Source organism: Sorex araneus, chromosome 2 (genome assembly GCF_027595985.1).
Source record: "Sorex araneus isolate mSorAra2 chromosome 2, mSorAra2.pri, whole genome shotgun sequence".
NCBI classification, from domain to species: domain Eukaryota; kingdom Metazoa; phylum Chordata; class Mammalia; order Eulipotyphla; family Soricidae; genus Sorex; species Sorex araneus.
Window position 1 is genome coordinate 230,608,266 of NC_073303.1, and position 14,188 is coordinate 230,622,453.

Consider the following 14,188-nt stretch of genomic DNA (forward strand, 5'->3'; position numbering starts at 1 on the left):
ATGATAAACTAATCTTTGACAAGTGAGCAAGAAATGTGAAATGGAGCAAGGAAAGCCTCTTTAACAAATGGTGCTGGCAAAACTGGACAGCTACATGCAAAAAAGGGCTCAGATCTCTACCTAACACCATATACAAATGTCAGATCAAAATGGATTAAAAACCTAAGCATCAGACCAGAATCCATCAGGTACCTTGAAGACAAGGTCAGCAAAACCATCAACGACATTGAAGCTAAAGGTGTCTTCAAAAATGACACATCACTGACCAAGCAAGTGGAAACAGAGATAAATAAATGGGACTATCTTAAACTAAGAAACTTCTGTACCTCAAAAGAGACAGTGACCAGAATACAAAGACAGTCTACAGAATGGGAAGGGATATTCACCCAGTACCCATCTGATAAGGGGTTGGTATCAAGAATATAAAAGACTTTGGTTGAACTCTACAAGAAGAAAACATCCAACCCCATCAGAAAATGGGGTGAGGAAATGAACAGAAACTTTCTTAAAGAAGAAATCCGAATGGCTGAAAGGCACATGAAAAAATGCTCTTCATCACTAATCATCAGGAAGTTGCAGATCAAAACAACAATGAGATATCATCTCACACCACAGAAACTGACCCACATCCAAAAGAACAAAAGCAACCGGTGTTGGCATGGATGTGGGGAGAAAGGGACTTTCTTTCACTGCTGGTGGGAATGCCAACTGGAAAACAGTATGGATGTTTCTCAAAAAACTAGAAATTTTTTTAAAAAATTTATTGAATCACCATGAGATAGTTATAAGCTTTCATTTTTGGGTTACAATCACACAATGATCAAACACCCATCCTTTCACCAGTGCACATTCCCCACCACCAATATCCTCGGTATACACCCCCCACACCCTTTCCCACTCTCCCCCTGCCTCCATGGCAGACAATATTCCCCATACTCTCTCTCTACTTTTGGGCATTATTGTATGCAACACAGACACTGAGAGGTCATCATGAAAAAATTAGAAATTGAGCTCCCATTTTACCCAGCAACACTACTTCTGGGAATATATTCAGGAGATGCAAAAAAAGCATAGTAGAAATGACATCTGCACTTGTATGTTCATTGCTGTACTGTTTGCAATAGCCAGAGTCTGGAAAAAACCCGACTGCCCAAGAACAGATGACTGGTTAAAAAATCTTTGATACATCTACATAATGGAATACTATGCAGCTGTTAGAAAAGATGAAGCCATGAAATTTGTATATAAGTGGATCAACATGGAGAGTAGCGTGCTAAGTGAAATGAGTCAGAAATAGAGGGACAGACATAGAAGGACTGCACTAATTTGTGGAATATAAAGTAACAGAATGGGAGACTAACACCCAAGAATAGTAGAGATAAGAACCAGGAGGACTGTTCCACGGCTTGGAAGCCAGTCTCACATACTGGGGGAAAAGGCAGCTCAGACAGTGAAGGGACCACCAAATAAAGGGTGCTTGGAGGGCCCACTTGGGATGGGAGATGTGTGCTGAAAGTAGAGTATAGAAGGAACATGATGAGCACTTAAATACCTGTATTGCAAACCACAATACCCAAAAGGAGAGAGGGAGTAAAACAGAATTCACCTGCCACAGAGGCTGGGGGTGGGTGGGATGTGGGGAGGTGGTGGGAAGGATATTGGGAACATTGGTGGTGGAGAATGGGCACTGGTCAATCCCTGTATGACTGAAACGAAAGCACAAAAGTTTGTAAGTTTGTAACTGTTCTTTATGGTGATTCATTAAAAAAAAAAAAAGAATAAAAGAGCTAAGAAACACAATGATCCTGTAACTCCAATTTCTACTAGAAATAGACAAGATAATCATCTAATCACATAAATGTAAGAGTGTGAACAATAGAGATCCTCATACTTATTTAGCCTAGCACCCCGTTTTCAGAACAAATCTCTCAGTGCCCTCCGCCTCGAGAAATCTATCTCTAAGTGATCAAACAAAAGGCACCCCTCAGGCTCCTATGCGCCCCTAGCTCCACTGTCTGCCAGGGGCCATACCACCCACTTGAGAAACTGGTCTCCAAGTGAACAAGAAGTTTGGAGAGATTTAGGTATGGGTAGGCAAATGGGGGGTAGTTCCTCCCACAACTCCAGAGTCTCATTTTTATTTACTCTCTCTTAAGTGGAATCTATTCTCATCCCACCGAGACTGACGAGACTCATTATCTGAACAGTTGTGGCCAGGACTCTCTATACCTTTGGGAAGAATGGCTGTGTTTTGGATCCACTGTCTGTGAATGGCTATACTGGGTACCCTGAAACCCACAGAGTCCAAAGCCATGCCCAGTGCTGGGCTGTTCATTAAAATAGGCAGCTCACTCCAGTTCTCTTGTGTGGAAGAAGAGAACAGAGGACATGCCCCAGGAACAGAGACAAGGTGCCATCTCTGGAGCTATAGCTCAGCCCATGGCATTTGGCCTTGCCAGGCTACATCAAGTTCTCCTGACACCAGTGAGATAAACAGGAGGGCTTGAGGGGTGCCTGCTTCAGAGCTGGGGGTTGTGGGATTTGTGACTCATTTTTTCTCTTTAGGAGCAAAGGTTGGGGTTCACTGCACCCAGGTGAGTGCTTCTGTGTTACCTGCAGGAAGTTTTGGCTGGAAACAATGAGAGCCAGCTGGGCGCTAAGGTCTTCTGCTTGGGTCTGGCTGCCCCGGACTCCTTGTACCAGTTGAGGAATGTGATCAGCCACAGCCTAGAGAAAAATGAGAAAATGACAGCTGAGTACACCCGCAAAGCAGCAAAGTAGGTGGAAATGTGGGATGGTTGTAGTGGTATGGCTGTGCTGTCATTTCTGGGGTGCCTGTGCCCCATCATGGCTTTACACAGCCAACTGGGTCATTACCAACACCAAATGCTAACCCAGCACCTCTGCAGGCTGGTTCTGCCCACAGAAGTCGGACCCCAGCATACTATAGTCCTGCACAATGGGACACTGAGGCCTGAAACCGAGTACCCTCTGGCTCTGCTGGCATGGAGGGGTACAGATGGAGGTTCATTCTGTACATTTTCCTGCACAGCTGCAGCTGTACCACTGAGAAGTCTGGTGAGTGCAATGCCCCTGCCCTTGCTGATCACTGCTGCAAACCCCTAGAAGCAAACAACCCCCCTCAGAGAAGTGTGGGTTCAGAAAACACAGCCTCCCAACACTGCACTGCAGCCCTGGAGCTTTTGTTCTTTTGTTATTCATGCAGGATTCAGCAGTAGATGGTTCTGTTATGGGCAGGGACCAAGACCTGGGGCCTGGGACAGAGAAAGCATAGGGTCTTCTTCACTGCTCCAGCTACATCCCCCCAGACTTTCCACTAGAACACACTCACTGCTTCAGGGGGCTGCTGCCTCTAACTTTCCTGAAAGTAGAACCTGCATGGATGGTTTTTGCACTGTTCCCATAGGCGAGTCACTTCTGAGGAGAGGTCAATAGAGAGGTCAGACAGTGGCTCAGACCAAGTGCAAGCAAGTGTCTCTCCAGAGCGACAGACAAGCCATAGACACCTTCTGGAGACTTCAGTCAAGATGATGCCAACACACAGGCAGAGGTTACCCAAGTCAGTGTGTGTATGTGTGTGTGTGTGGTGTGTGTGCGTGAGCACGCGTATGCATGTGTGTGAATAGCATCATGCAGACATCTGAGAGGGCGTGTGCCCTGGGCATACAGACAAGTTACAAAAGATACTCACTGAGCCCTTCTCAGCTGTCATTTTTGACACAGGGCTAGGCCCATGTCTCCGAAAAACAAAAAGGCCACAAAGAAAGCAACAGAGCATAGCCCTGAGCCAAAGAGATTAAAGTTGGCTCTCACGGAGGACTAAGGTAAAATCAAAATAAAGCAAAGATCTCATGCCAAGGCCTAACTTTCACAGGGAGAAAGACTTGGGGTTCCAATGCTTCAGTGCACCTCAGAGCCCTACAATGGCCATTGTTCTCAGTCTATCCCTAGGAAGGAAGCAGGAAAGACAAAGGAAGGAAAGAAAGAAAGAAAGAAAGAAAGAAAGAAAGAAAGAAAGAAAGAAAGAAAGAAAGAAAGAAAGAAAGAAAGAAAGAAAGAAAGAAAGAAAGAAAGAAAGAAAGGAAGAAGGAAAGAAAGGAATAAGGAAAGAAAGAAAGAAGGAAGGAAGGAAGGAAGAAAGGAAGAAAGGAAGGAAGGAAGGAAGGAAGGAAGGAAGAAGAAAGAAGGGGAAAGAATGAAAGAAAGAAAGAAAAAAGAAAGAGAAAAGAGAAAAGAAAGAAAGAGAGAAAGAGAAAGAGAGAAATAAAGAGAGAAAGCAGGAAAGAAAGGAAGAAAGAAAGGAAGAAGGAAAGAAGAATATAGACAAAGGGAAGACAATTATGGAAAAAATACTCTCCCTCCAAACACAGGCTGTCTACAATAGACAAAAACCAGATGTATGTGAATGTGTGTGATGTCCACACCTGGTACGCCGGGGCCGGAACAAACCGGATTAGGGGACCGGATGATCTGTCTTAACTGAATTTCCAGGCTGCTTGGTGCTCTAACTCTCCCCCAGTAGTATCTCAGCATGCTGGCTCTCTGCCAGCATCACCTCACCTTGCAGCTCTGAACCAACTGCTGCTGAGCTGCAGAGTTCTTGTTGGACACAGCCGCATTCTGGGAGGCGGCGATGGTCTGGGTGGCGGCAGCTGCTGCCTGCTTAGCTGCCACCTGCAGAGGGGAGAGAGGAGGGGAAGCAGGTTTGGCCGTGGCCCCTCCAGTCAGACATATACACATATGCACAAACATCATAAAGACAGATAGGCACACACACAGATATGCACACACATGCTCGCACACTCATACACATTCCCACACATGTGCACACACATGAGCATAGTATTGACTACTTTCCTATTCTAAAGGGGAAGCACTGGGCACCCACAGCTGTGGGAGATCCAGGCACACCACGCACCACCATTACAGACCAACATGACCCCAAACTAAGAGTGTTTTGCCCCCTTCGCTGTGGATGGGTAGTGAAGACAGGCACATTGGAAAGGTCTCAAAAAAACAAAGGCTGTTTCCAAGACCATGATGGGGGCTGATATGAAGCAGCAAGAGTAAACAAGATTGGGGGATTCTCCCTCAGGAGGCAGTGCACATAATCTCAGGGGCTTGGCTCATAACCTCTCACGACCTACAGGAAGCCCTGGTCCATACAAGTCCAGACTTTCCCAGTGGGAAGCTTCTCTGTCCACTCTCTCTCCATTTTTAAAAGAGCTGGTTTTACCACAAATCCAGCCTGTCCAGAGAGGGGTTCCTCCTGGGGCAGACAGGGCTGGGCAACAAGCTGAGGACAATGCACAGACCTTCCGGTGCTTCTGGGAGTATCTCTTATTTCCTTACATCACTTGTGCCTATAGGTCAATTCATTTGATTTGCCTCACAATAAATTATTATAAAAATGACAGGACTATGTTTATTTTTTCCTTCTAGACTTCTACATCCAAGTTTGAGTCTCATCTCCACACCTTAGGAGCTGCATGTTTAGTAGAGTTCTGAGAGAGCCATGGTATATATGTGTGTGTGTATATATATATATATGTATGTATGTATATATATACATATATATACATATATATACATATATATATACTAACTACATATATATAGTTAGCTACTATATATATAGTAGCTAACTATATATATATATATATATATATATAGTAGCTAACAGTCTTCTGGATGTACCAGAATAAAAAACACTGGCTCTTCCTAAAAGATTCTATTCAAAAATTCCAAATTCTAAAATTTTGGTTCTCTGATACAAGGAAGCAAAGCAATTTTTCAAATCCTGTCAACATGCCTAAAGCATTGTGGTCACTGCCTTGTTAATTCAGTTTTTTAAAAGAGCTCTTTGTGATAAGAAAGGGACACAAGAAACCAGTGTTTTGCTGACCTCTAGGCGGTTGATGATTTTTTTCTTGATGGCATTCTGGGCAGCAGCATTGGTGGCCACCCGCAAACCCTCTGCAGCTTCTCTCAACCTCTGCTGCTGGGCCTCATTCTCAGGATTAGCTGCAGCCCCCTGAGAAGAAAAAAAAAGGAGGATTTCAAGAGGTCCAAAGGGCAACATGTCACAAACACTTAATTCATGGATTCAATTTTACTTTTTCCTAGTGCCAGAAAACATCTGGAATACAGAGCCAAACCCTCTAAGTACTGTCTTTATGAAAACAAGGTTCCTTATATCGGCTAGGGAGGTCTGGAAACTGTATCTTTATGCACCAGAACCCAATGGTCACAATGATACACATGAGACCATAGCCTTGCTTGTCCATGCACAGTAAGTGAGGCTCAGAAGCCACGGTTTAAAGGGTTCTGATCCACTGGTTCCCTATCCCAGCTCTCACAGGTAGAGTATTATTTTAAGTGGTACTACAGATATAAGGCAGAGGTGAGGGCCTCTAATGGTGCTGGTGGATATGAGTGAGTGAGGCTCTGACTTCAGCACAAAGGTGGAGGGAGTCACAGTAATAGGAAGCTTTGCAAAGGGGTAAGAAGGACATGACAAAAATCATATTTCCAGAGGGCCAGGTTGGAGGCAGAGTGAGCAGAACTGGCAGGCAGCTGGACTGAGTGAATGAAAAACACCCAATGCCTCTGGGAGACCCCAACTCCCTCTGTAGCTGCTAGTATCTTACAAACACTCATGGACTGTATTGAAGACAAGGGTTTCTCGATCAGGAAGGGCCAAGAAAAGAAAGCATTTTTCATCACAACAACTCAGCCAAGACTTAACCCCCACCCTACCTGCCAACAAAGCAGTAATCAAGGTGGTTTTGGCTTTATTATTTTGGTCAAAATTATGGATATTATGTGAACAATGTTTCATATACACAGATGAATATGCTTCATTCTACAACTTTTGTTTTGTCTTGGGGGCCACACCCTGTGACACCCTGGGGCCACTCCTAGAGGTGCTAGGGGAATTGGTGGGGATTGAACTTCAGGCTCCTGCTGGAAGAACATGAGCTTGATCCTTTGAACCTCTACAAGCATTTTATTTATTTTCAATTTTTAATATTTTCAGCTTTTTGGGTCTCATGCGTTGATGATGCTTCTGGTTCTGCCCTCAGGAATTACCCTGGCAGTGCTCAGAGGATCGTATGGGATGCCAGGAGTCAAACACAGGTTGGCTGAGTGTAAGGCAAATGCCCTACCTGCTGTGCTATCGCTACAGCCCCTCTACAAGTATTATTTTTTTTTTTTGCTTTTTTGGGTCACACCTGGCGATGCACAGGGGTTACTCCTGGCTCTGCACTCAGGAATTACCCCTGGCCGTGCTCAGGGGACCATATGGGATGCTGGGATTTGAACCCGGGTCGGCCGCGTGCAAGGCAAATGCCCTACCCGCTGTGCTATCTCTCCAGCCCCTCTACAAGTATTTTAAAGCAGCTCCTGAGCAAGAGAAGACAGGAAAACGAAATACATCTATCATAAAAAAACAAAAGAATTTTTCTGTATGTCTGTCTTTTTTAATGGCCAACTTGCCAACTTCATACCTTTATGAGCAAATAGTTATGTGAATTATTTAGAAAAGACTCAGGGATTTTAGCTGGATGTGACAGTGAGAACACCTGAGACAGGATTGTTTGGGCAATGCTTGAAGAGAATGTTCTGTTCCTTCCAACAAGGACCTCTCTAGTTTGAGTTTTGTGTTTCTAGAAACCGAAAGCATATTCACCTGTGTATATGAAACATTGTTCACAGAATACCCTTGATCTTTGCTTCTCATATGTGAAAGTATTGCAGGCAGAAAGATAGCAGGTCTGATCATATATTTTGGGGAAAAAGTATTGTCTGGAACCTAAACAAGCCCAAAGACATAAAGGCAGAAGCCCTCTGGGGAGCTGGAAAACCATTGAGGTGCAGAATCCAGGCCCAGAGCCTGGCTGGATCCCTGGGAGGAGAGCCTCCATCCTGGAACAAAAGCTGTGCTGGAGTACAAAGGACAGCCACTGCTCCAGGCTCACCCCCTCGGCAAGCACTCTGGCCAAGGACTTTGGGCTGCACTTTGGGAAAACCACTTACACACTTACTTGACAGGGGAAAAGGCTCTTCTTTGGCCTGCTCCACTGACTGAGATGTGAACTCTTTTTACTTTAGGGGATATATTCTTCACCTTGGAAATTTACTGAATATCTAGATGGGATGTTTACTTGTACTTTCCACTCTGGAGAAGCCCATGCTCTCCCTCTCCCTCTCCCTCTCCCTCTCCCTCTCCCTCTCCCTCTCCCTCTCCCTCTCCCTCTCCCTCTCCCTCTCCCTCTCCCTCTCCCTCTCCCTCTCCCTCCCCCTCCCCCTCCCCCTCCCCCCTCACTTGCTTGCTCGCTCTCCCTTCATTTACCAAATAAACATGTCCTTTGCTATTTATTTCGTCCTGACATTTTGTTCTGTGAGGGGAGGTAACAGCCCTGGAAAGCATCCGTAAGATTTAGGCCCGATTTTTCTTTCCTGCAAAGAGCAATTCCTCACTCCAATCTGAGTTCACAGCTCTCAGAGAAATCAGGTGACAGGGACCATTTCTCATACCAGGCAGAACAAGTGGAACCCAGGTGTGCCTAGATGACCACTGCGTGGGGCTGGTAAGAGAGGGGTCTGTACCATGCAGGGGCTCCTTGCAGACTCTCACGAGTCCAAGATCTATCTGGACATGTCCCAGGGTGACCAAAGAGGAAAGAAAGGAGTGAGGTAGCTAGCTGCCCCAAGAACACCGCTGCCTCTTAATCTATATTCCAAAATGAAACTGCTACTAAATTTGAAGAACCAAGGAGCAGGAAGCACTCTCTAGGAACCCTGCCTTCCCCTGAGAAGTCAAAGGGAAGGCTGCTGGGACAAAACCAGGCCTACTGAGTTCCCTGGGAGTTTCCAAGCTTCAGGCCCTCTTTTGAGAAAGCAGTTGGAGCTGAGGCTGTGCTACATGCTTCACTGTCTATGGCTAAATTAGCACTGCTCCCAGAACCTGCATTCCTCTCTCCTCTCTCCCAGGAATGATATCAAATTCTATAAAGCTACATAGGTTTGAAACAAATCCACACACTTGGCCACTCATTCTGCACCTCCAAGGTGCCTCGCATAGTGAAGCCCCTTTCAATCAGACAAACCCGCTGTCATATACCTTTGCAGCTTCCACCATGCGTGCTGTGGAGTCAGCCAGGAGTTTGGCAGCTGCCAAGAGCTTCTTGGAATTCTCCATGTCGATTTCAGCTTCTGCATCTGACCTCATGGCATTGACGAGGTCCGAGGTGGCCTGCGCCAGGACTCGGGCCTGGCGTACCATCTCACCTGGAGAGGGGGTGAAAGATGCTTGGTCTGCTTTTGAAAAGTTAAGTGGGACCCAGGGGGCTAGCAAAGTCTTGACTCTAGGTTTGTGGTAGAGGGACCAAAGGTCTTTACGACCTTTTTCTAGGCAGAGCAGCCAAATTAAACCCAGATCTCCAAAGAGTTCCTAAGCCTGCCAGAACTGCACCTTCATTTGATCTGATCTTGAATCATGAGGGAAAAGAGGGGCTCTTCATAAAGACTAGATGGGGAGAAAAAGAATGAGGCAGAACCTGGACAAGCGCTTAGTAAGAAAACATGATTTATCACACTTCAAGAACCACTAACACAAAAAGCTTTTCTAAGAAACACTTGGGTAATGGGCACAGAGAATATGACTTTTCAATTTTGGATAATTGTGTGTGCTAGCTAACCCCAGGTGAGTCAGATGACAGAAACTCCACTATGATATTTGGCTTTCCCAAAATGGAGCACAGTTACCAGGCTCACACCCAAGCTAAGATTTGCCTTGGCACAGAATTTTCCCTATCAATTTTCTTTAGGCTCACCCTTCTAGTCCCAGTGTTGATCTTGTCTTTCAGTAACTATACCTGTGATTTTCTTGACACTTATCCCAGGTCCTTTGGAAAAGGATAACAGCATTAAAACCGCTCAAAATATGGTACTTCCCCCCACCTTCCCAAAGTCACTTGAGAATAGCAAAGCACTGTAGCGTTAATGGAAAATAACTCTCATAAAAGACAGAGTTCAATTTAAGGTACCGCCAAGTGGAACCTGGGACAATAGGACGTTAGTGGGAAATAGTGAAATTCAAATAAAGTCTGCAGGTTCATTAACGGACTGTTATTGGTGCCGACCTCCTAGTTCCTATGGGTGTACACAGGCTATGAAGCATGTTGAAAATGGTGTAAAATAACTCTGTCAATATAAATCTCTTCTAAAATAAATGGCTTGTTGGGAAGAAAAGGACAAGAATATTTCCAAACGTAGGGAGCACTTCTACCTTCTCACATAATTGATCACAGATACAGAAAAGCACAGATACTTCTCCTTTAAAAATCCATGCCAGAAAGTTCTGATTGTGTTAACAGGGATATAGAAAAAAGAAAAACACTGCAGGAGGGTTGCCAACTTTGAAAAGTTTCTGGAAAGAATTTTCATGGACACATTTAAGATACGGAATGTATATAGGAAGTGGTACAGAAATTCAGCAGATGTAAATTTACCTACTTTACTCTCAAAAGGAAACCAGGTTTTTGTTTTGTTTACACAAACACTCATCATAGTAGTACTTCTGTAAAATCAAAACAAAAAAAGCAAAGGAAAAAACTCAAAAACTGCATCCCTGTCCACTAAAAAGTAATTGGTTGACTAAATCATGTTTTTTCCCTGGACTCTGAATAGTAGGTGACCACTAAAAAGATTAGTGTACAGGTTGATAGGAAAAAAGAATTTTTTCATTAATTTTATTAACAAATTCATTGATAAATTTTCATTAATTCTGTTTCTGTTATGCTATATATACACATATTGTAGCCATGTTTCCTAACCCACATTAAGAAAATGACCATGAAAAGAGGGGAAAATCTCTGGGTATTAGTAAGCTGCTGGTTATGGAGACTTACGAGACACTAGAGATGAGTGTGATTTGTAGAGCTGGGGTTTGACTCCAGAACCTCACACATGCAGGGCACGTGCTCTCCCTGGAGTCACGTCCCCCACCTGAGGAAGACCATTCTGAGTATACAAAAAGTGCTCTTTATCTGCATGTTTCCTGTAGATCATGATATCTGACATCTTAAAACATTTTGTTTGGTTTTGATTTAGGTTTGGGGATCACACCAAGGGTGCTCAGGGCTTACTCTTGGCTATCCTCTGGGGCATGAGGGATCAGACCTGGGTTGAGTGCATGCAAGGCAAGTACCCTGCCTGTCTTATATTCACTCTGCTCCCATAAAGTACCTTCTGGCTGCAGGGCTGCCCAGCTGAAAGTAGCAGGTTCTGAGAAATAGTCAAGCCTTCAGTCAGGAGCTGAGGGGATCAGAGTTCCACCTCCTCTCTTTGGTCCCTCCACTCCAGAAGCCAGTATTTCTTTGTCTTATCACCTCAAACACACACACAAGCACTGAGGACTCAGAGCCAGAGCACAGCGCCTATGGAAATCATTCTGAGTCACCACTCTGGAGATGTTCACCCTGTCCTGCCTCGCCTTTCCCATGGAGATCCTAGTCAAATTCGTGGCCTCTGCCCTCCCTTCAGCCCTGTCTTCTGCTCCCAAGTGTGCCCCATGTGGCAGGCGGCGACTCCTCTCTGGGACCTGTGAACCTAACAGTTTCTCGTCATTGCTTATCCCCTGGTGGCTGCATCAGTTCTTCTCTACCCACACAGGGGTTACTCTCAGGTTAAATGAAATCTCATCCATGAGTGGACACCATCTCAGTAGTCTCCCTGCTGTCCCAGCCTTGGGAGCTCTGATGGGAGCCGACCGCCTACCCTGGCGGTAAGCACTGGTCAGCCTCGAGCAGCAGAACCGCCCCCCGCGCGGCCTCTCACCAGCGTCGCCCATGGAGCTGAAGATGCTCTCGGTGACACACATGATGGTGTCCGTGGCCTGGTCGTAGCGGCCAATGGGCTCGCCGCGGCTGGCGAACTGGCGCACATGCTGCAGGAGGTCGTGGAGGGCCTGGCTGACCACGCTGGCCGCTGCGCTGACCTGCTGCAGCAGCTCCCGATCATCGGTGGCCGCCTGGCAGGCCCGCACGCAGCTCTCCACTGAGCGGTCCACGAGCTTCCCCGCCTCCACCAGCTGTTCCTGGCACACTGGGGAGCTGATGGTGGGACTCACCACCTAGAGTGGATGAGAGGGCCCTGGGAAGTGCAAGTTCTGGGGATTTAGGCATGCCCACCTTCAACCCCAAGGCCCACCCTGCTCTAGGCTTCAGTCTTCCTTCGAGCAGACGGGAGGTGGGTGAAGACTGCAGAGGCCTTCAGCACCAGGAGGATAGGGACTGTCGTGAAGAGGAGACAGCAGCAGAGGCCTCCAGCACACAGCCTGAGCTCTGCTTTGGGACAGCATGCCCAACCATTTAAGTGCTGTGTGACAATCTAGCCTACTGAAAGACACTGCATTTCGTCAACGGTACTTCCTACCTTTGGGAACTCTGAAATCTGAAATGTACCATCTGACCTGGGAAAAGAAGGTAGGTGACTGCAACTTGGATGGCACTGGAGGAGCTCATGTTTCAGTGAAGTGACTTAGAAGAGGAAAGACAAATACTGAATGATCTTACCTATTCTGTGGAGAAAAAAAAAAAGGACAAGGGAACACAGGGCACCAAAAGGGGAACCCCAGATTTCCTTGGTCTCTGAGTTACAGAAATGGGGATGCAAAGAAATCTAGGGGGGCATAAGAAGAGGTGGAGGGGCAGGTACTGGGACAGAGAGAAGACCCCTGGCACATTAGTTGGGTAAAACTGTGGTATACATACATATTTGAACCACAGAACCACCAGGATTGGAAGCAGGAGATCCAAACCACAACAACCAAACTGAAAAATGTGCCTGTTGAGGGAGAAGGCTGTGGGGTGGGAAGGAACCTGGGGACACTGATGGAGGGAGGTGGACACTAGTGGACTGGTGCTGGAACAATGTGTGCCTGAAACTCTATTATGGATTGTAAATTACAGTGCCTTAATACAATTTTTTTCCTCACACCGCCCCTTAATACAAAGAAGGTAACATGATGAACTATATTTCCTGTTCCCGAGTCATGTGTCTCCTCAAAGAACAGGGGATTGTCCACGGGCACTAGGAGAGGGCACAAGAAAAACCAGGGGCCACAGAACCTTACTGAATGATGCTGCAAAGCCGCCCTGGGGCAGGAAGGCAGAATGAACCATGTCACAGGTCTGCGTGGGTGCTAGGCTAGTGAATCACCACAGCAGACCCTTAGGAGAAGTGGGAATTGGAGGTGTGTCAGGGCCCTGGTTCTGCCCCAAACTAACTTAGGAGATCTCAGTTTCCTCTTCAGAGAACCAAGGGGGATGATGTTTTGTGAAGGCAAGTGTGGACAATGAAAGGAACCCTGGATCTCTCCACTCAACACCCTGAAAGGGAGAAATGACTCTAGGATAGATGCCACCACTTATTTCTGAGTTCACATACCCTGTGTGCCACACAAGGCCAGGCTCGTGGGATTCAGCTGTAAATAAAACCCACCGAGAAGTCTCACAAGGGACAGGCCACCATGGAGGTATAGGTATGCAGAAATGACAGCTGTGCACAGAATTTGCCAAGGGCCCGACCAATGAACACACACTGGATGCAGGAATGGGCAGTTAAGTGTGATAACGCCAAAGGGAGACCCAGAAATTTGGCCCAAATATCTGAGCTCTTCAACGTGCCCCCCAAGTGTCAGGAGGCCACAACAACACTGTCGGTGCCAGCTGACTTACCTTGGCGCATGCCACGAGCTGTGAGGTAGAGAGGGCACACTGGGTGGCGGCTGCAATGACCCTGTTCTGCAGGACCGTGTCTTCCACTGCCTGTGCCACGTTCTTGGCCTTGAGCACCAGCATGGCAGCAGCATTGGCTACAGCTTTGGCCAAACTCATCAGAACATCCTGAGATAAAAGGAAGTCAGAGACTAGTCATGATCACCCTGCACATCTAGGAAACAAAAGCTGGTGTCTGCTTAAATCTTTCCAAGAATCCTTTTGATCTCTTCCCTGGTTGCTTTAGATGAACAATTTCTGCTTATGTTTCTGACGTGGCTTATGCTTAGAGAAGATCAGAGCAGGAGGCCTGCATGCGAATGACGTGTCCTGCACCTTCATTACATAGCTCAGGCTGAAATCTAAGCTAGATTCTGAGGCCA

General features: G+C 46.3%; 1 protein-coding gene across 3 annotated transcripts in view; it reads right to left on the bottom strand.

The window, feature by feature from the left end:
• Positions 1–14,188, bottom strand: part of TLN2 (talin 2) — a 412,543-nt gene that overhangs the window by 103,554 nt on the left and 294,801 nt on the right. For all 3 annotated transcript variants that reach the window (XM_055129220.1, XM_004616684.2, XM_055129221.1), the window contains 6 exons: positions 13,767–13,934; positions 11,866–12,160; positions 9,149–9,315; positions 5,927–6,055; positions 4,582–4,695; positions 2,614–2,727 (listed from right to left, as the gene is read on the bottom strand). In XM_055129220.1, coding sequence (XP_054985195.1) covers positions 2,614–2,727; positions 4,582–4,695; positions 5,927–6,055; positions 9,149–9,315; positions 11,866–12,160; positions 13,767–13,934 — 987 coding nt within the window. The remainder of the gene's footprint in view (positions 1–2,613; positions 2,728–4,581; positions 4,696–5,926; positions 6,056–9,148; positions 9,316–11,865; positions 12,161–13,766; positions 13,935–14,188) is intronic.